Raw genomic sequence first — 20430 nt, 5'->3', positions numbered from 1 at the left:
GCACTGAACTGGTTCATAATAATATGATGACTCACTTTCTTGATCAGCCTCATTACTACTTGGAAAACCATCATTAATATCTTCCTGAATCCTCGGCACGGACGGAATGTTGTATACATTCCTATTTGTATAGTTCTGCACAACACCCCAATTCCCTTTCGCCCTTAAATCTCTTATGTAGAAACATTGATCAGCTTGACTCGCCAACACGAATGGTTCATCCTTATACCAAGTCCTGTTCATGTTGACACTAATCATATGGTCATCCACCCGCACCCCTCGTTTTCTATCACCAACGTCAAACCAAGTACATTCAAATAGATACACCCGACGCCACTCCATGTAGCGTAACTCGATGATATTTTGGATACAACCGTAAAAGTCTGCGTTATTTGTGGCGTCATCCCCGATTACCAACACTCCGGAATTTTGTGTACGCCGGCGCGATTCACGATGCTTCGTATGAAACCTTTTTCCATTTATTATGCAAGCATCATATGATGCAATCAACCGGTCAGGGCCGCAAGCCAACGCATACAGATCAGCAAATACATCAAGTGGAGTCTCCGTACGATGTTCCTGGATCTATAAAAAAATCGAAGAAAATTGACAATGTATATTTTCATCTTTCCAAAACATGTCAGAAAAACCTGAGAGTAAAGTCAACGGAGATAAGGATGGAGAAGAACTTACACGGTGCTTGAACCAAGTGGGAAATTCAGTTTGATGCATGCGATCGATGCAACTTGGGTGTTGCACTTTACATTTCTCGTAGTGTTCCCTATATTTGGGTGCACGGAATCGCAAACCAACAATGGCAAGACGTTATTGTTGCATATATAAAAACTGGATAAAGTGCAAGTAAGTAGATTTTGTAGGAAACTCATTGATGCTTACTGTATATAGGCTCCAATCTCCGAACAATTGTTGAGCACATACCAGATGGCTGCCTTAAAAAGTTTATCTTCTAATTGCACATTGGAAGCTATACCCAAGGGACGAACTTTCTGGTTAAAAATTCTGAATCCATCTATATTTTCCTCTTCATCAGCATCAATATTGCGGTCTGCTCGAGTGAACTTCGTCTCAACATCTTGGAGGTATATGGAGCAAAATGTCAAACATTCAGTGTGAATGTAGGCCTCGGCTATTGAACCCTCTGGTCGAGCTTTATTTTTAACATACCGTTTGAATTTGCCGAGATATCTCTCAAATGGGTACATCCACCTATATTGAACTGGTCCCCCAAGTATGGCCTCACGGGGCAAATGAACAGCTACGTGGATCATGATATCGAAAAAGGAGGGAGGGAATATCATCTCCAGTTTGCAAAGAATTGTGACAATATCTGTTTGGAGCTGGGATAGGCGATTCACATCCAGTGTTCGAGCACACAACTCTTTAAAGAAAGTGCTAAGTTCAGTCAAAGCCAATGCAATGTCACTTCTTAAAAAACCCTGAGCAGCGATTGGGATTAGTCTTTGAAGGAAAACATGACAGTCGTGGCTTTTCAACCCAGTGATTTTGCAATCGCGTAGAGAAACGCAGTTCGAGATATTGGAAGAGAACCCGTCTGGAAATTTGATATCGGTCAGCCACTCACAAAATTTATTCTTTTCATCTCCATGTAATGTGTACAGTGCATTTGGCATTGTTACATGATCACCTTCATGCCTCAAATGTAACTCTTTTCTATAGCCCAAAATCTCCAGGTCACGCCTTGAGTTGATATTATCTTTAGTTTTTCCTGAAATGTTCATTAAAGTGAATAAGATGTTTTCGGCAATATTCTTCTCAATATGCATAACATCTAAATTATGCCGAAGTCGAAGTGTTGACCAATAAGGTAATGTGAAGAATATGCTGGACTTTGTCCAATTCAGCTCTTCAGCAGTACGTTTTCTCTTCCTACGAGATTTGCCAAACATCACCTCCCCAATCATCTGCAATTGAGTTAGAATATCGTATCCTCCTATATCCCTTGGTGGCATGCGATGATCTTCTTTACCATTGAACAACCCTTTTCTCCTTCTCCACATGTGATCCGGCGGCAAGAAACGTCGGTGTCCCATATAACAATGTTTTCGGCCATATTTCAACCAATTGGAGTCTGTGTCGGCATTACAAGTCGGACAAGCTAATTTCCCCTTTGTTGACCAGCCAGAGAGATTCCCGTAGGCAGGAAAGTCATTGATTGTCCACAACAATGCAGCATGCAACCTAAATGTCTCCTTAGTTGAGGCATCATAGGTAGGTACCCCATTTTCCCAAAATTCAAGCAATTCATCAACCAACGGCTGCAAGTAAACATCGATATCATTCCCTGGTGACCTTGGGCCTGGAATAATCAAAGATGTTATAAAAAATTGGTCTTTCATGCATGACCACGGCGGCAAGTTATACGGGACAAGGATCACAGGCCAAATGCTATGAGGTTTAGCCAAGTTGTTGAACGGAGTGAAGCCGTCACTTGCTAGTCCGAGCCTAATATTGCGAGGATCCGCAGCGAACCAACTATGATGTTCATCAAATTTCTGCCAACACTCAGAGTCAGCCGGATGTCTCATACTGGTATCTTCTATCGGCCGTTGCTCTTTATGCCATCTCATTTCACCTGCTATCTTTGCAGACATAAAGAGACGCTGCAATCTCGGTTTCAACGGAAAATGGCGCAACACTTTTTGAGGTATAACGCGTGATCCGTGCGTATTTGGAATCCACCTCGAAGCCTTACATACAGGGCATTCATTAAGAGCGGCATTTTCCTTCCAGAATAAAATGCAGTCGTTGGGGCATGCATGGATTTTGTTGTAATTGAATCCCAACCTGCGCTCCAAAGACTTTGACTCCTCATATGATTGTGGCAAAAGCGCATCAGGAAAGGAAGACCGCAACAGATCAAGGAGCATGTCAAATGACTTAATTGACCATCCACCGATTGATTTGATATGTAATAACTTGACAACGAATGACAACTTTGTAAATTTAGTACATCCGTCAAAAAGAGGACGTCGGGCATCCTCCAGTAGCTTCTCAAAAGTAGTTGATGGTGAATCTTCGGGTATTGGTGACCTATTTGGTGCAGTAGTGTTGTCTTCAAGCACATGAACAAAGGTGCCCGACCGGATGTCATCCAACATATGCTGCATGTCATCGATGTAATCATCTTCTGGTAAAACGTTGTCACCAACATCATCATCACTGAATCTCAATGTTGTCTCCTCCTCCCCATGAAATATCCACTCTGTGTAATTTGGATTGATCCCTTTGATAAACAAATGGGATTCCACCTCATTTGTTGGTAGCCACAGATTGTTAAGGCATGTACGGCATGGACACCGAATCCGATCCCGTCCGCAAGCATGCCTTCGTGCTTGTGTGAGGAAATTTTTAACCCCTTCGGCATATACAGGCGATAAAAGTCTATTGGCCTCGTTCATCCAACTTTTGTCCATCTAAAAAAAAAGAATGGAAAAAGAGTTAAATAAACAGAGACCGTGTTGGCACAGTAGTTGATGAATGAAGATTTTGCTATTAGCACGGGGATAATGGGGAATATTAATCTTGCCCCGATGGATAGTATGGCGGGTGCAAAATGAAGTATTGACAACAATGTTTAATGCAGAAGAGTATGAAACTTCCATATTTGTGTATAATTCATCCTTATTGGAGAAGCAAGTGTAACATATTTGCTTTCAGGAAACAACCATTTCTCATTGATATATGGCAAATTGGGTTGATGGTTAACCAACCCTTTCTCATTGATATATGACTTGATGTAAATTAATGGTGCTATATAAGAATATTTAGGTCAGTTGTTCGCTTTCTTATTGAAGTCTCTGGAACATGATTTTTTTAAAGATATGGAGCAAAACCAGGTTTACAGTTCTACATGCTGTCCCGATGTTGATTTCGTACAGTATCTCAATGGAAGCGAATCATTTCTTTGATTCTAGAATGAGACTGTTATATTAACTTCATAAGACAACTTTACTAGTTTTTTTAACAAACTAGGCTCTGCATAGTATAAAATAGACGTAGTATTGGATTCAGGAATATCTCGTGCGAGTCCTTGTACTGAATCTCATTTTAAGCAGGGTAACAGCTAGGACTTTTCTTTGGCTATTTAAATCTGAATTAAGGAAAAGTTTTTATACACCTTCCTCTTTCCTTTTAGAAATTATAATACCTCCTTTTTTGTTTATTAAGTAAGAAATTATGATATTTGTAAAATTTTCTTTGTTTCTACAGTCACGCAGTAATAATGTTATCTGTGCACCTACTAATTAAGGTATCTGCTGTCTCTTTTACAGATTGCTTCTGAAGGGATCAAACATAGAGTTATTGAGGTATCAATGGCTGATCTTCAGGATGATGAGGATCATGCATACAGAAAGATCAGATTGAGAGCTGAGGATGTTCAAGGGAAGAATGTCCTGTTTCCATTTCTGGGTATGTTTATGTAATATAGTTTCATCTGCGCACAACATGGTTAATGCTATTTTAGGATGAGAAACAAACACGTTTTTTTTTTTAACAAGTGTCAAACATTTCAGAGAATGGATTTTACCAAAGACAAGTTGAGGTCAATGCTAAGGAAATGGCAGACAATGATCGAGGCTCATGTGGATGTGAAGCTACTGACAGTTACAGTTTGAGGATGGTCTGCATTGGATTTACTAAGAGGCGGCAAAACCAAGTTAAGAGGACAGGTTATGCCCAGTTATGCCAAATTAGACAGGTGATACAAGCATACGTTATCATGAAGGTTAATTAGATACCTATCTAATCGCTTATCATCAAACAAAGTGCAAAGATTGCACCTTGGAAGACTTATACTCATGATTTATTCTGTATTGTTTTTGTGTTTTGCATAATGTATCGCTGGTAAAAGATTCTCTTACTTACTGGCTTAAAGGATTCAAATCGTTGGTGAAGTTATTGATAAATGCAATAACAGATAATATAAAACATGAAGTACAGACTCTTATATCCCAACTAATCCTTCTCCTGACAACCAATCTATTGATTAAGATTGGTTGTTAACTCCATCTGTGTGGTGGTTATTTTGATTGTTATCGTTTTAAGTAGTTCTCAGACAACTTATGTATGCACATGAAGGTTAAGATAGACAGATGTGGAGGATAATAATTACTGGTATCACCACATTTCAAAGGGTGTCTCTCCATAGCAGCAACTCCAGACAATGGCTGGATTCTCCTTTCCAGATAATCAAACCTTCGGAAGGTTTGAAGGTAATTACCTTAGAACATGAATTCCTCAGCCAAAAATAACATTAACACAAGAATTAGATACTCAGCAGTCCAGGCTGAATATTAACTATCCTAAATAATTATCCTAATCTAAATGAAAAGAGTCAGTACATCAATGTAAATATAAGTAGTACAGTAAGAATGAGATAATCACCATCCATAATTTGCAGGCAGCACTCTAGTTTTGCATCTCATACATCTCCATGTTATATATATGGAGAGCAGATAGCTATCTAGCTGCTGCAGTTGTGGAGATTCACAGAAAAACAGCAGAAGTTGCAGGATAAAGGCTAGCATTTTTCTAATTTCTGTACATTTGCTATTTGGAAAAAGAGACTAATGTATTCAAGTTTCAATTATTGAGGTAGTATTCATTATATTTAATGCATGAATTTGGACAATTTATGACAAAACCTAATAGAAGAGAATGGCAGAAAAAATACTACTGCATAACTAACACAAAGGAGACAATATGGAGGAGTAACCTTTATATATTTATTCACTCATGAAAGTATCATCATGTACATGCAATATAACAGAAAAGCAGGTAAATTAAGACATTTTAAGTGGAGCCAAGCCTTTGGGATGCATGGCGGGTCGTTAGAGACCCCACAAAGAGAAAGGAAGAGAGAAAACAGCTTTATAGCTGAAATGGAGGGGAGTTTTTCCAGATTGAACTGAAGTAAACATATACTCTTCCTTTTGCACAATCAATTTTTATTGATTGTGCAAAAATATTGATCTATTTTTATATTTTGTTAACCTAATAGGGTTTTTTAGATGGTTCCATTGGTTGAAACAAATAAAGAGATAACCAAGCAGAAAAAGGCAAAGGGCATGAGTATGACATGACACAAGATCAGGTGCACTTAAGGCAGAATTATTGTGTCTAGCATACACACACATTATATACAGTTTACAATCTTTTCACTTGTACATTTAATTTTGTCACTTGGATGATTTTACGTATAGCCATTGTGAAGCTACCAAAATAATTTGCATCTCTATGCTGTTTATATTTCCAGCCATGTTTTGGGCCCCAATAAAAAACTTAGCTTCATTTGGTATTATTTTTTGCACTTCAAACTTGGCATTCTTCAAAGTAAAGAATACCAGCGAGTGAAAATTCATCCACGCGTGCCACATGAAGATGGCTGTTTAGACAGGTGGGATACGCAAACCCATTATTCCTCTGTTTTCTCAGCAATCAAATTGTGCATGAAGAGAAGCAGATGCATGAGGATATTGAATCACAACGTCAATACCAAATCTGGCAAGGGAAGTCTAAATCTTTCAGTCAGTTTCAGTAGATTTAGTACTTGTGCTAAGTTTGAATGTGACCTTAAATGCTAGTAAATGTATGGTTTTGGTAAGAGTTTAGATTACATTTGTGTAATCTGGCAAGGGAAGTCTAAATCTTAGATATCAAGCTAGTGGCTTTACCCTCCATTACCTATTTTTCACTATTTTTGCTATATATGGTCAGTTTGTATATGCAATTCTGGATGTTGAGTTTATGTAGTAAATATTATCGTGATTTTTTCTTTTTTAATCGGATGTGACAACTATAATTTCACATGATTGTCATTTCTTAAGCAAATATCCCAGATCTATTAACCACAATCAAAATTGAAGTCAGCGTTCCTCGAATGGTGTACAAGTTTAGTTGAGGTGCATGCTTTTCATAGGTATTTGCAAATACAATACAAAGAAGCCTTGATTAGAGGTCCTTACGAGGTGGTTAATCTTAGAAGTTGCTCAAGCCTTCGTGACTTTCCTATTGCCACTATTTCATTTTAAATTTCAGGTGAGAATTTAAAATTTATTATTGTTTGTTCAGGTTGGTATTTTAAGACTTGAAAAAGGTATTAGCCACTGATATTAAGAGTTGTGTCTATGTTTCATATATAGTGTTAAAACTGCCCGAGTTGATTGGTTTGGATTATGGGCAACTCACTCTATTGACCTAAACTTTTGGGTTTAGGAATGCTATGGGATTCCAATATAAATTTATGATTTGCAACAATCATAATCTTCTTAGTGATGGCAGTATGGGTAGTAGTGGTGGGTTGTGTCTATTATGGAATAAGGAGTTGGAAGTGAGCCTCATTTAATTATTCTACTTGGCATATTAGTGTGAGTGTGAAGGAACCTGAAGTTAGTTTAGCATTAAGTGTCCGATAGATTCTATGGCCATCCATAAACCTCAAAAAGGGTGTCAAGTTGGGATCTACTGAAACCAATTAGGCCAGCTACATAATTACTCTGAAATTACTCTGAAAAAACACTCAGAGCAGCTTTGAGAAGCTATAAATATATAGAAATGTTTTTCGAAGTTTATTCAGCTTGTGATCTTAGTGGCATTTATACTAAGGGGCCTAAATATACATGGACCAATAATAGAAGGGATAGTGGCTAGAACCAGGAGAAATTGGGCAGACTAGTAGTAAATATGGAAGCACTCATCAAAGTTTCCCTGATTCTTTATACTTGTAGTAGAACAAAAATAACTCTTGCTATATCTCAAGGCTTTTTGTTTAAAGACTGCATGTTCATGTTGGAGATATACGGATCCATTTTTCCCTAATCAATTATTTCCCAGAATCTAGCCCTAAAACTAACCTCAAATGCACATTGTTAGAATCATGGAGAAATCACAGCAGTAAAAATAATCAAAGTGAAAGACCTAATATATTAGAGGAATTATATGGGGAAATTGCCAACTACCACAACTGATAATCAACCAATGAATCCACAATAGCCACAGCATCGACAGATCACAAAAAAATTAAAATAAATATAAAAAAAACGACGAAGAGTTTATATAAAATGATTTGTTATAGTCATCCAACAATCCAAGTAACCCCTCAAATGGCGCTATGTTCATGCATGTATGGAGAAAATAATGACTTCCAAACAGAGTTTCTGAGTAGAATCTATACCTTGGACACGCTGAGCAGCACCCGAGCAGTGGAATTTGGCTCCCCGAGGGCTTAGAATGGACTACTCATCCTCGCACACAGGATGCATGGGATAATGGGATTTTCGGGGGATTTCTGGTAGATCTAATGCACAACAGAGGGCGTATTTGGCAGTTCTCGCCGTCTGTCCACTGGAATTTCAACAGAAGGGGGAAAAACTTTTTGGTAGCCGAAGTATTGGGTGGCCGAAGTAGAAGAATGGAAGGGGGTTCATAGAATGCCTAATGGGTAAAACGTAAGATGGAGGCAAAGCTTGGGTTTTGGAAGGAACGGATGAGAAACCTTCGCCGGCACAAGCTGAGCTATTGTAGTGGAGGCGTATCGATTGGGCTTCGGGAGCGTTTCTGGAATGGGGATTACTACTCTCACTACCACGTATGGCTTCGCCGGAACGGATTTTCGAGGAAGCTGATGGGCAATCGATGACAAACACACACGGAGAGCAGAGAGGGTACTGTGTGAATTACTCGCGGGGAGGGAAATAAAACTCAAGTTTGGCGCCTGAGATGAGTTATGACATTTAGCAGCGACATTTTTCGCCGCTAAAAGGTTACAAAATTGCTGGGATACTCCGAGTGACAAATCTCGCCAGCTTGACTAAAGTTTACCCCAGCGAGTAATAAATCGCCGTTATAAGTGATATGATGCGGCGATTTCTTTTCCGGCGATTTTTAAATCGCTGCTAAAAGTCCAAATTCTTGTAGTGAAGTGTTCATACCTGGACATATGAACGTTACACTTTCCTCAAAAAAACAAACTTATTAACAAACTAGAAAAAAAATAGTACATATTTTGTTTTTTAAAAAAAAAAGAAACTGAAAAACAGAAACATAACGCACAAAAAAAAAAAAAAAAAAAAAAAAAAAAAAAAAAAAAAAAAAGGAACGAATAAAAGGGCACATAGATAGAAGAAGGCCGGATAAACCATTTATAAGAGAATTGAAGAATAATGTGGAACGATAGGCAATTGTTGGGAATCATCTTTGTCAGGTGGATAAGAAATCATTGCTATTATTTGTTGTGTTTCATTTTTCATTTGGGATTGTGTTACTTTGTGCTGCCAACATCTTTTGAGTTTTGGTGTATTCATTTTAATTTACGAGGCTATTCTTATTGATTTATCTTGGCCTATTCAACGTTTTGCTTCTTGCATTGTTGTTTTCAAATTTGAACCATATTGGTGAGCAAATGATTGGCCTCAATTTCGTTCTAAGATCTTGTTTCTCAATGCTTTTGTTCATAACGCTTCAGAAGCTAAGATTGAAGACTGGAACCTCATGGCTAGGACTTGAAGAGTTAGAAAGTCTAAAATGTTGGACTTAGTTCAATCCTTACACTTTCCTTCTTGGCCTTCACTCAACGGGCTTGCTTTACCGTTTTTTTATTAGGTGAAAACTCGTTTTCATTCTATTATATCAAAGAAGAGATATAGAAAGGAATATCCTCCAAAGTTACAATGAAATCATCGATGGAAAGAGCATCCCATGCAGCCTGTTGGGCCATATAATTGCTCTCTAATTCGCCATCAAACTCGTACATCGGTTTGTTTATACTTGCTGTCCACTTGCACCATGTGTCACAAATACACATTTTGTCAGGTCGTCAGTTGGATCCACAAGTCCCATTCCCCTGGCCGGCAGCATGATCTTATCTCCAAACTCAAGATGACATCTTCATCACATCTTGAGTTTGAGGGAATGGTAGGATATTTAGTTTATTTTGTAAATCATTATACTAATTGATTTATTGTATTTCCATTATTTTTCTAATCTCATTCATCTATAAATAGGGATATATTTTATGTAGTTGAGAACTATTGACAATAGTAAAGATGTAGGCCAAAAAGTCTCTCGATCTCTTCTCCTTCTCCTTTTCTATTTTATTCTATTTTCTACCTTTGCTTTGTAAACTGTTTGAATCAAAGCTCTTCCCAGTTCCCCCCGCATGGATCCAGCAAAGCTAAAATGCTCTACAGCTTTCTTAAAAGTGTATATATAGCATTTTCAACCAATTTTGGCAAACCAATTATGAGTTTTGATAAATATCTTTATATAGTATTTTTAAGGTAAGCTACAAAAAATTAGACTTTTCAAATTAATTCTTTTCAAATTCAAATTGCTAAATCAACACTCAATTGAAAATTTGTTAATATTCACAATAAAAAACAGAATGGATAGAATAATATTCAGAAACAAGCTAGTTTTGATAGAAGGCTTAATTTATTCCTTAATGACAGCAGAACTGCTTCGTAAAGAAGTTTACAGTTTTGGTCATGACAACCTTCGCAATAAGAAAGGAGACAATTCTTAGGATAGGACGACTTGATTTAGAAAAGTAATATTTAATACTATAATCTTCCTGTGATTGGTACCAATGGCCTTATTCGCATACGTAATTAACAAGCTGCATGCAGTGGTCATGATCAGCTTAATTAATTATCCTTGTATTTATTTGCTGATCAAGGTGAGAGAACATATACGAATCCAGTTGGAGCAACGTTGAAAACACGAAGGAGGCCAACAGTAGTGTTTCCTACGGACTGTAAGGGCGATCTCAAGACCCCCACACTGGGAAGAGTAGCATTGCACCTGACGAGTGGTGTGGTGACAATTAGATTGCAATCAGACAAGAGTGAAGGGAGCGATATTTGTATGGGAAGGACCAGGATGCCGAACACTCCCAACCGATTCGTCGTTGAAATCGAAACCACATTTCCAGATCGGCACCGCAGTTGTACCAGAGCATCTATAACAATATGACAAAGTGAAGAACATATTAGGAATATTTAAGCATGCACGAACTGGTAAAAAATTTTGAGAAATTTACTTACTTGGGAAGACCGGGCTGGCAGTACCATTGAGAGTGGCATTGATAGAGCAAAACACAGTCCCCTGTATGCGGATCACAGACAGCGGATTATCCAAGATCCCAGTTTGTGCTACTGCTATTGGGGCTGCTACTGCAACAACTACCATAAGCAAAACAAAGACAGCTGATTTTGAGGCCATGTCTCGTACGTTGATTACTAACGGAGTATCAGTACTTCAGTTACAGTGTCTTGCTCTAATAATATTACAACTGACTTGCAGGAACTCTGCCCATGCATGCAACCATTTTATAGGATGCGAGTGTCCAACTTGCAACCGATTTTTCTGACTTGAAACATAAATAGCTTGCTGCATGTGCAAGCATGCGTGTAGAAGAAAAATACAATTAATTTGGAGGATCCGTAAATGAAGTCAAAAGAGATAACAACTATACATTCTATTACCTATGTATTCTCACTTTTTCACTTCTGAAAATCAAAGTTTGTCATGAAGCTCAGCTACACCATGCACGCCATGTTAATTAATTTGTGCGGTTACTACGTCTTCAATCCGACACGATAAGAGTCGTCATCATCAGCACCCCTTCTGCTCCTTGCCCCTTAATTTTGGTAAACCCAAAAATCACCGGTAACTCATTTGATTCTTTCCATAAGTTCGTAGATGGGTCCATTGCTCATAAGCGCTAATTGAAAATTCGATACTTCAAAATGTTATAGATAGGTCCATATATACATATAATGCTTGAGCAAATCCAGGTTTTTGTCAACTTTTCTTTGATCTCACGCTACAATTACAGCTAGTTGCTTCCGGCGCCTGCGGGCATTCGGGGTGGAATTTGCAGACAGCGACAGACCGCTTGATGTGAATATCATGACTTGTGCATTGGCTGTTGATCAAAGAAAGCTTTCTATAGCCCTTTCCGAAGTCCTTTCACTCTTTGCAACACCTTTAACGCCTCATATCCGGAGGGTCAAGGGATTACTTTCTGTCTCTTAAAATCACAACTCAACAATACGAATATATATTCTAAATGACAAGAAAACAACTTCATAACATGTAAAACTCATTTATTCCAAACCTATCCGTTTCTTTGAACTGAGCCCGATCGAATGTGTAAAATAAAATAACAGGAAAGAAACTCCACAAGGCTAGAAACTGTCCCCCTCACTCACAATACTTTCATAGCGAAGAATTAAATTCTTGAATAAAATACTCCAATGGTCCCCTGTCCCCTTGGCACTTATTCAAAATTGGTAACCCACTTTTGCTTATCAAGCACTTATTCCTCTATGCTCAACTAGTCCCATCCATGCTTTCTGTTCTTGATGTTCTACCGGCACCTCAAAGTCATTTCAAGAATATTAGAGATAAAAGGATGAGTTATCAAGAACTCAAGAGGCACTTATCTATCCCAGTGTGTAAAGACAAGCCATTTACAGAATGCATTAGACAACTGGCCATTGTCAAAATTGTAGTGTTATTTCCAGAAGCATCTTATTTCAATGATGGTACATATATATATATATATATATATATATATATAATAATGGATCTTCGGTACAATCATAATGAATAACATTAGAAATAAAACAGATGTCATGTTTACCCCATGGTAGGATTGTGCATTCTGTGAATAGTCAAACAGAATATAAATCACCAAGTTAGCAAAGGGATTTCACTTGAAAATTGGAAGTAACAATTTTATACCCATGGCGGAATTAGACATTAGAGAAAACTATTTTATACCCATGACAAGGTTGGAGATCAGAGGCCACAATTTTACACACGTGGCGAGGTCAAACATTATAAGCCAAATTCATAACCAAATCAGCCCAGGAAGAGTGAGAAAATTGGCCAGACTGGTTTTGAAAAAGCAGTGGTTCTACATGACACTACACCTGGAGGGGGGTGAATAGGTGTAATCCAATTTTTATGACCTTTTGAAAATTAGTCAAACACGCAGTTAGAAAATGAATCAAATAATACAAAAAATCAACATATGATTTTGATCACGGAGTGGAAACGCATTTGCAGAACATCTTCAAAATCTAAAACCACTAGGGGTGTAAGACACCATCTCAAATCAACTATAAAAATTTTAGTTCGTTACGACCAATTTAGAAACACTCAAAAAACCTTTGTAATAGCTAAACTTGACTTGCAAAACCATGAGCGACCCACTCAATCTCTACACGCATGTAGTGTCGGAACTCCGACCTTTCTATAGCTTCCCACGAGAACCTCTCGATCTCTGCATCAACAGCAGCTTCGAACTCTTCCGGCCAACAAATATGTCCACTTCAATGGACTCATGTAAGAGTTGATTTTGAGTATGTTGTAGTGGAGAAGTGTTTATCCAAGAGAGAATTAACCAAATGGGGGGGAGATTGCTCTAAGAAGTTCTTGGAGGCTCTTAGGGTTTTTGCTCTGATTCTCCACACCTAAAACAGAAGTTAAGCTATTCTATTTATAGTTCCAATCAAAGGAGGCGCTTCAAAACCCTAAATTGTAAGTGATCTGGAACATTGGCTCGAGCGAAATATCGAGCGAAGGTCGAGCAGCACAATCTGCCTAAGTTCGCTCGAGCTCAGCATCGAGCGAGTGTCGAGGGACACACTCTGCCTAGGTTCTCTCGAGCTCAGTGTCAAGCGAGTGTCAAGCGGCCCACTCTACCAGAGTTCGCTCGAGCTCAGTGTCGAGCGAGTGTCGAGTGGCACAGTTCATTCGAGTGCCCTGTTGAGCGAGGGTCGAGTGAAGACATCTATTTTGACCAATAACGAGCACACTTCAAGCCTTTCCTCAACAACACTTGTTACAACACTATTTTACATAGGTTTTTTACAAGAATATGCCCATACGCTCATTTTTCCATCAACAGGTTCAACGGTTTGGGCTTTGTTTTGGGTTTTTTATTTTTTATTTTTTTTTACACTATTTCTAGATCATTTGGGACTTCTTTTTGGGTTACTTTAGAATCTTAATTTCCCGTAGTGAGTTTTTAAAACCCATTTTAAATAAGTCAAGTTTCATTGTAATTTTAATTAATAGGCCATAATGTTCTGCAGCAGCTCTTTAAATGAACCATCATCAACTCTAGTCTTCTGAATCCTCCTCGAGGATAGGGTCCATATATCTCGAGTAGCCTTGCCCGACCAGATAGCATGAGCAACATATTCAGGATGGAGTAGATACATTAAGCAATTGAAGACTCACCTAGCCTATTTTCTAGAATGGACCTTTGTAGATGGTAAGCACTCCTCACTAAAAACTTTGCATTAGCTGAGCATCCCCAAGTTAACAGGTCATGGTTCTGACAATGGCTAATAGGCAGCTTGCTAATTATGCTAGCCTCTTGATCTGAGAAAATTGTATGGATTAGAAGGAGGCTCCACTATAGGGTATCTAGGTTAATTAATGAGGATACTTTGGCATCTATCTCAAGGACACTGATTAGAGATTGGACACGATAGGTAGAAGGACTGGGAAGCGATTTATCATGCCAGATCCTCACACTACAACAATTCCCAGTTTTCCAAATTAAGCCCTCTGATAGTAGGTGCCTTGCTTATAGAAAACTTCTCCAAACAAAAGAGCCATTGCACCTTGGTCTACCTTAAAAAAAGTTAGATTTTGGGTAGTATTTAGCCTGTAAGACCTGAGTAGTGAGGGTGGACTGGTTTTAGATGATTCTCCATCCTTATTTAGAAAGTAAGGCAAGGTTAAAATGTTCAAAATCCCTAAAGCCTAGACGTTCGGCACTTTTATGTTTACCAAGGGTCTGCTAATTTAGCTAGTGTATTTTAAACCTTTGCTCCTTTTGACCCCATTGAATAATTGTAGTAGTTTATTGAGGCTTTTGAGAATAGTTTTAGGGAGATTAAAGATACGAGAATAACTTATCACCGATTTATCCTACAAAGTCTTTTTATCAAAAACCAATCGATGATTGCCATCTAAGGGCTATATCTTAAAACAACACTCCTGCGCTACAAGGGAACCACTCTATCGGGAGCCCCAGCCCCAACCCCCCCCTCTCTCTCTCTCTCTCTCTCTCTCTCTCTCTCTCTCTCTCTCTCTCTCTCTCTCTCTCATGCAACACTAAAAACCCCCTAGTGTTGCTTGTAGTACTCTCCTTCGAAGTTTATACAAGCAAAACAGGTTTATCCGTTCGATTCTCTGCGTGAGGTCTCTCTTTGTCTTTGCTTGTCTTCTTTCTCTGGCCACCGATCCATTTCTTACGTTCGATTCTGTGCGAGTCTCCTCTCTCTCTCTCTCTCTCTCTCTCTCTCCCAAGCAATTCCATGAAACTGAACCAGATGAAGAAGTGTTACCCTAACTGTAACCCTCGCTCCCTTCTCCATCTGAAACCCATAAAGCCCTAACCCATTGAGCTTTATCCCTCCATCTTGCATGCAACTAAAACCCATAAAACCATAACCCTCTCTCGACTGCTATGAACCATAAATCTTTAAAAATAGAGCCCATGTTCATGTTCTTGTTCTAAATCTTTGCATTTCAGTTTTAAATTACCGCACTGAAAAAGGGGAAACAAAATTACGGCTTCCCCCATACAGATGTTCATCTTCTTGTTCTGAATCTTCCCATTTTAGTTTTAATTTGCCTCACTGAAAAAGGAAAACAATATACAGAATGAAGATAAAAAATGGTGGCCTACAAACTTGGCATCCTAGGTTTTGAGGTCCTCTAGATGTTGCTGCAGTGCTCTATGGCCCAGAAGATAAGGATTTTTTGGTCACTTTAGTGTTTGTGAAGGAAACAGAGGGATGGAGAGAGAGAGAGAGAGAGAGAGAGAGAGAGAGAGAGAGAGAGAGAGAGAGAGAGAGAGGGTGGGGTAGGTGTCTTTATAGAAATCTTCCCCTACTACACGGCCAACCAGCTTTGAATATCTAGCCTTTACGTGACACTCCTCCATTGGTCTCCATTGTTTTACTATTATAGGATATATTGGTTTAAAGACTTTATCGAAAGATACCCATGTAGTAGGTAGGGATGGATTGGAGTACTGAAATGAGTAAGATCTCCTTTGCTGCCTTGGACAATAGATTGGTCTTCCAGCTAGCCATCTTAGCTTTGATTTTGTCCAATACCGAGCCGAACGCTTTTGACTTGTGTCTCCCAACATACGAGGGGAGTCTTGGGAATTTGTCAAAGGTGCCAGAAGCGTTAGTGCCTGCTATAGTAAGGATGGTTTGTTGGACTTCTTGTCAATTGTTCTTGCTGAAAAAAATTGAGGTTTTCTCTAGATTTAGTCTCTGGCCAGATGCTTTCTCATAAGTGCCAACGAGCTAATGCAGCCTACTCCACTTAATAGGATTAGCCTTGTAGAAGACAAGGTTGTCATCCTTAAAAAATAAATGGTTGACCTAAAAGGCACCTCGAGCCACTAGGATACCAGTAATCAAACCTTGCTGCTAAGGTCTGATTATTGATAGGGCTGTTGGATAGCCACTATCATTCTTGCTTGTTTGGCCCTCTTTCGAGTCAAAATGGACCTATAAACTGCCTCTCCAGGCCTCTTGTTGTACTTTGGCTTGTTAATAGCACCCATGGCTGCATCAGACAATCCAAGTGGTCCGATCATCCAAAGCCCCCTGGCCCTTCTTTTCTAGCTAGGCCCATCCTTCAAATTACCTAGCTTGAAAGCTTTTACAGGAGAGCTAAGGGAGGAAGAACTAACCTATTGGTTCCTTGGGACAAGATCTTCTGTAGGGACAATAACTTGGGGAGAGAAAGAGAAAGGAACGCTGGTGGGAGAGGCCAGCCTGGATGCAAACGTGTCCTCCACATGCATATCAATTAAATATGGGGAAGTCTTGGGACTAGCTAAACTTGCTTGAATTGGAAAGGCAGATTGAGCTTGGAAATCAAGGTTGCTTCCCTTACAATATTTGGACCCCATCACATACTCATTGTCAAAGCTCCCAATGTCAAATTACTCTAATGCTAGGATAGGAAAGCCTTTATCATCATTTCCCATCCCAACATCATTGTACATGTTTGCCTTAGAGTTGGGTTGGGAATTGATGATAAAGGCTTTCCTATCCCAGCATTAGAGTAATTTGACATTGGGAGCTCTGACAATGAGTATGTGATGGGGTCCAAATATGGTAAGGAAAGCAACCTTGATTTCCAAGCTCAATCTGCCTTTCCAATTCAAGCAAGTTTAGCTAGTCTCAAGACTTCCCCACATTTAATTGATAAGCATGTGGATGACACTTTTGCATCCAGGCTAGCCTCTCCCACCAATGTTCCTTTCTCTTTCTCTCCCCAAGTTGTTGTCCCCATAGAAGTTCCTCTCCCAAGGAACAAATAGGTTAGTTCTTCCTCCCTTAGCTCTCCTATAAAACCTTTCAAGCTAGGTAATTTGAAGGATGGGCCAAGCTAGAAAAGAAGGGCCAGGGGGCTTCGGATGATGGGACCACTTGGCTTGTCTAATGCGGCCATGGGTGTTGTTGACAAGCCAAAGTACAACAAGAGGCCTGGAGAGGCAGTTTATAGGTCCATTTTAACTCGAAAGAGGGCCAAACAAGCAAGAATGATAGTGGCTATCCAATAGCCCTACCAATAATCAAACCTGAGTAGTAAGGTTTGATGTTTGGTATCCTAGTAGCTTGAGGTGCCTTCCAGGTCAACCATTTATTTTTTACGGATGACAACCTTGTCTTCTACAAGGCCAATCCTATTAAGTGGAGTAGGCTGCATTAGCTCCTTGGCACATATGAGAAAGCATCTGGCCAGAGACTAAATCTAGAGAAAACCTTAATTTTCTTCAACAATAACAATTGACAGGAAGTCCAACAAACCATCCTTGCCACAGCAGGCATTAAAGCTTCTGGCACCTTTGACAAATACCTGGGACTCCCCTCGTATGTTGGGAGACACAAGTCAGAAGCATTCGGCTCGGTATTGGACAAAATCAAACCTAAGATGGCTAGCTGGAAGACCAATATGTTGTCCTAGGCAGGAAAGGAGATCTTACTCAAGTCAATACTTCAGTCCATCCCTACCTACTATATGGGTATCTTTAGATAAATGCTGTAGACCGATTTATCCTGTAATGGTAAAACAATGGAGACCAATGGAGGAATGCCACATAAGGGCTAGATATTCAAAGCTAGTACGCCGCGCAACAGGGGAAGATTTCTATAAAGACCTCTACCCCAACCCTCTCTCTCTCTCTCTCTCTCTCTCTCCCCATCCCTCTCTTTCCTTCACAAACACTAAAGTGACCAGAAAAATCATAGTCTTCAGCGAGGCAAATTAAAACTAAAATGAGAAGATTTAGAACAAGAAGATGAACATCTGTATGGGGGAAGCTGTCATTTTGTTTCCCCTTTTTCAGTGCGGTAATTTAAAACTGAAATGGGAAGATTTAGAACATGAACATGAACATGAAAATGGACTCTGTTTTAAAGATTTCTAGTTAATAGCAATCCAGAGAGGGTTATGGTTTTATGGGTTTTAGTTTCATGCAAGATGGAGGGAGAAAGGTCAATGGGTTAGGGTTTTATGGGTTTCAGATGGAGGAGGGAGAGAGGGAGGGAGGGTTAGGGTTAGGGTAACACTTCTTCGTCTGGTTCAATTTCATGAAGTTGCTTGGGAGAGAGATAGCAAGGGTGGAGAGAGAGATATAGAGAGAGAGAGACGCTTGAAAAGAATCAATCGTAAGAAATGGATCGGTGGCCAGAGAAAGAAGACAAGCAGAGACAGAGAGAGACCACACGCAGAGAATCAAACGGATAAACTTGTTTTGCTTTTATAAACTTTGAAGGAGCGTACTGCAAGGAACATTAGGGGGTTTTTAGTGCTGCATGAGAGAGAGAGAGAGAGAGAGAGAGAGAGAGAGAGATAGAGAGAGAGAGAGAGAGAAGGGGGGTTGGGGTGGGGGGTCTCGACAGAGTGGTTCCCTTGTAGCGCAAGAGTGTTGTTTCAAGATGTAGCCCTTACATGGCTATCATCTATTGGTTTCCGATAAAAAGACTTTGTTGGATAAATCGGTGAGAAGTTATTCTCATATCTTTAAGCTCCCTAAAACTATTCTCGAAAGCCTCAAGAAACTACAACAATTATTCAATGGGGTCAAAAGGAGCAAAGGTCTAAAATACACTGGCTAAATTAGCAAACCCTTGGTAAACATAAAAGTGTTGGATGTCTAGGCTTTAGGGATTTTGAACATTTTAACCTTGCCTTACTTGCTAAATAAGAATGGAGAATCATCTAAAACTAGTCCTCCCTCACTACTCAGGTCTTACAAGCTAAATACTACCCAAAATCTGACCTTTTTTTTTTTTTTTTTTTTTTTTTTTTTTTTTTTTTTCCGGGTAGACCAAGGTGCAATGGCTCTTTTCTTTGGAGAAGTTTTCTATTAGCAAGGCACCTACTATTAGAGGGCTTAATCTGGAAAACTAAGAATTGTAGTAGTGTGAGGATCTGGGATGATAAATCACTTCCCAGTCCTTCTACCTATCGTGTCCAATCTCTAATCAGTGGCTTTGAGACAGATGCCAAACTATCCTCATTAATTAACCTAAATACCCTATAGTGGAACCTCCCTCTAATGCATACAATTTTCTCAGATAAAGAGGCTAGCATAATTAGCAAGCTGCCCATTAGCTATTGTTGGAACCATGACCTGTTAACTTGGAGATGCTCAGCTAATGCAAAGTTTTTAGTGAGGAGTGCTTACCATCTACAAAGGTCCATTCTAGAAAATAGGCTAGGTGAGTCTTCAATGACCCAATCAAAACCAAAGTTTTGGCAAAACATTTAGAGAATTAGGGTGCCTAATGCAGTCAAGTCCTTCATTTGGAGAATTGCCAATGAATCCCTTCCCACTGAGCTCAATCTGCACAAAAGGAAGGTAGTATAGTCTTCATTGTGCTTAATGTATCTACTCCATCTTGAATATGTTGCTCATGCTATCTGGTCATGCAAGGCTGCTCGAGATGTATGGACCCTATCCTCGAGGAGGATTCAGAAGACTAGAGTTGATGATGTTTCATTTAAAGAGATGCTGGAGAACATTATGGCCTATCTAACTGTTGAGGAAAATTTTGAAATCTTTCACTACTAAACAGATTTGGAACAAGAGGACTACTTGGGTCTTTGAGAATTTTTTTGGTCCCCACTGACTCGGTCTCAAATGTACTTCTAAGTACAGAAGTGTCAAGTTGTATCAATGATAAGTCCTGGATCGTATTTCACAAGGACAAAGGGTTATCAAAGCATTTGTGTAATTTTTGTTATAAAAAAAGTGAAATCCGATGTGAAAAATATTGAAGATGAGTTAAGAAAAAAAATATGAATTTAATTTCCGGAAAAATTTAA

General features: G+C 39.2%; 1 protein-coding gene across 1 annotated transcript; it reads right to left on the bottom strand.

Moving 5' to 3' along the window:
- Positions 1-10454: 10454 nt before the first annotated feature.
- LOC122294684 (phylloplanin-like) lies at positions 10455-11351 on the bottom strand. Its single transcript, XM_043103604.1, has 2 exons — positions 11085-11351; positions 10455-10999 (listed from the first exon to the last, which is right to left on the bottom strand). Exons 1-2 carry the CDS (start codon positions 11260-11262, stop codon positions 10713-10715), a joined length of 465 nt encoding a protein of 154 aa, XP_042959538.1. The 5' UTR covers positions 11263-11351; the 3' UTR covers positions 10455-10712.
- Between the last annotated feature and the right edge of the window lie 9079 nt (positions 11352-20430).

This window comes from Carya illinoinensis, chromosome 2 (genome assembly GCF_018687715.1).
Source record: "Carya illinoinensis cultivar Pawnee chromosome 2, C.illinoinensisPawnee_v1, whole genome shotgun sequence".
Taxonomy (NCBI): Eukaryota; Viridiplantae; Streptophyta; class Magnoliopsida; order Fagales; family Juglandaceae; genus Carya; species Carya illinoinensis.
This window is presented reverse-complemented; position numbering and strand designations above follow the sequence as displayed.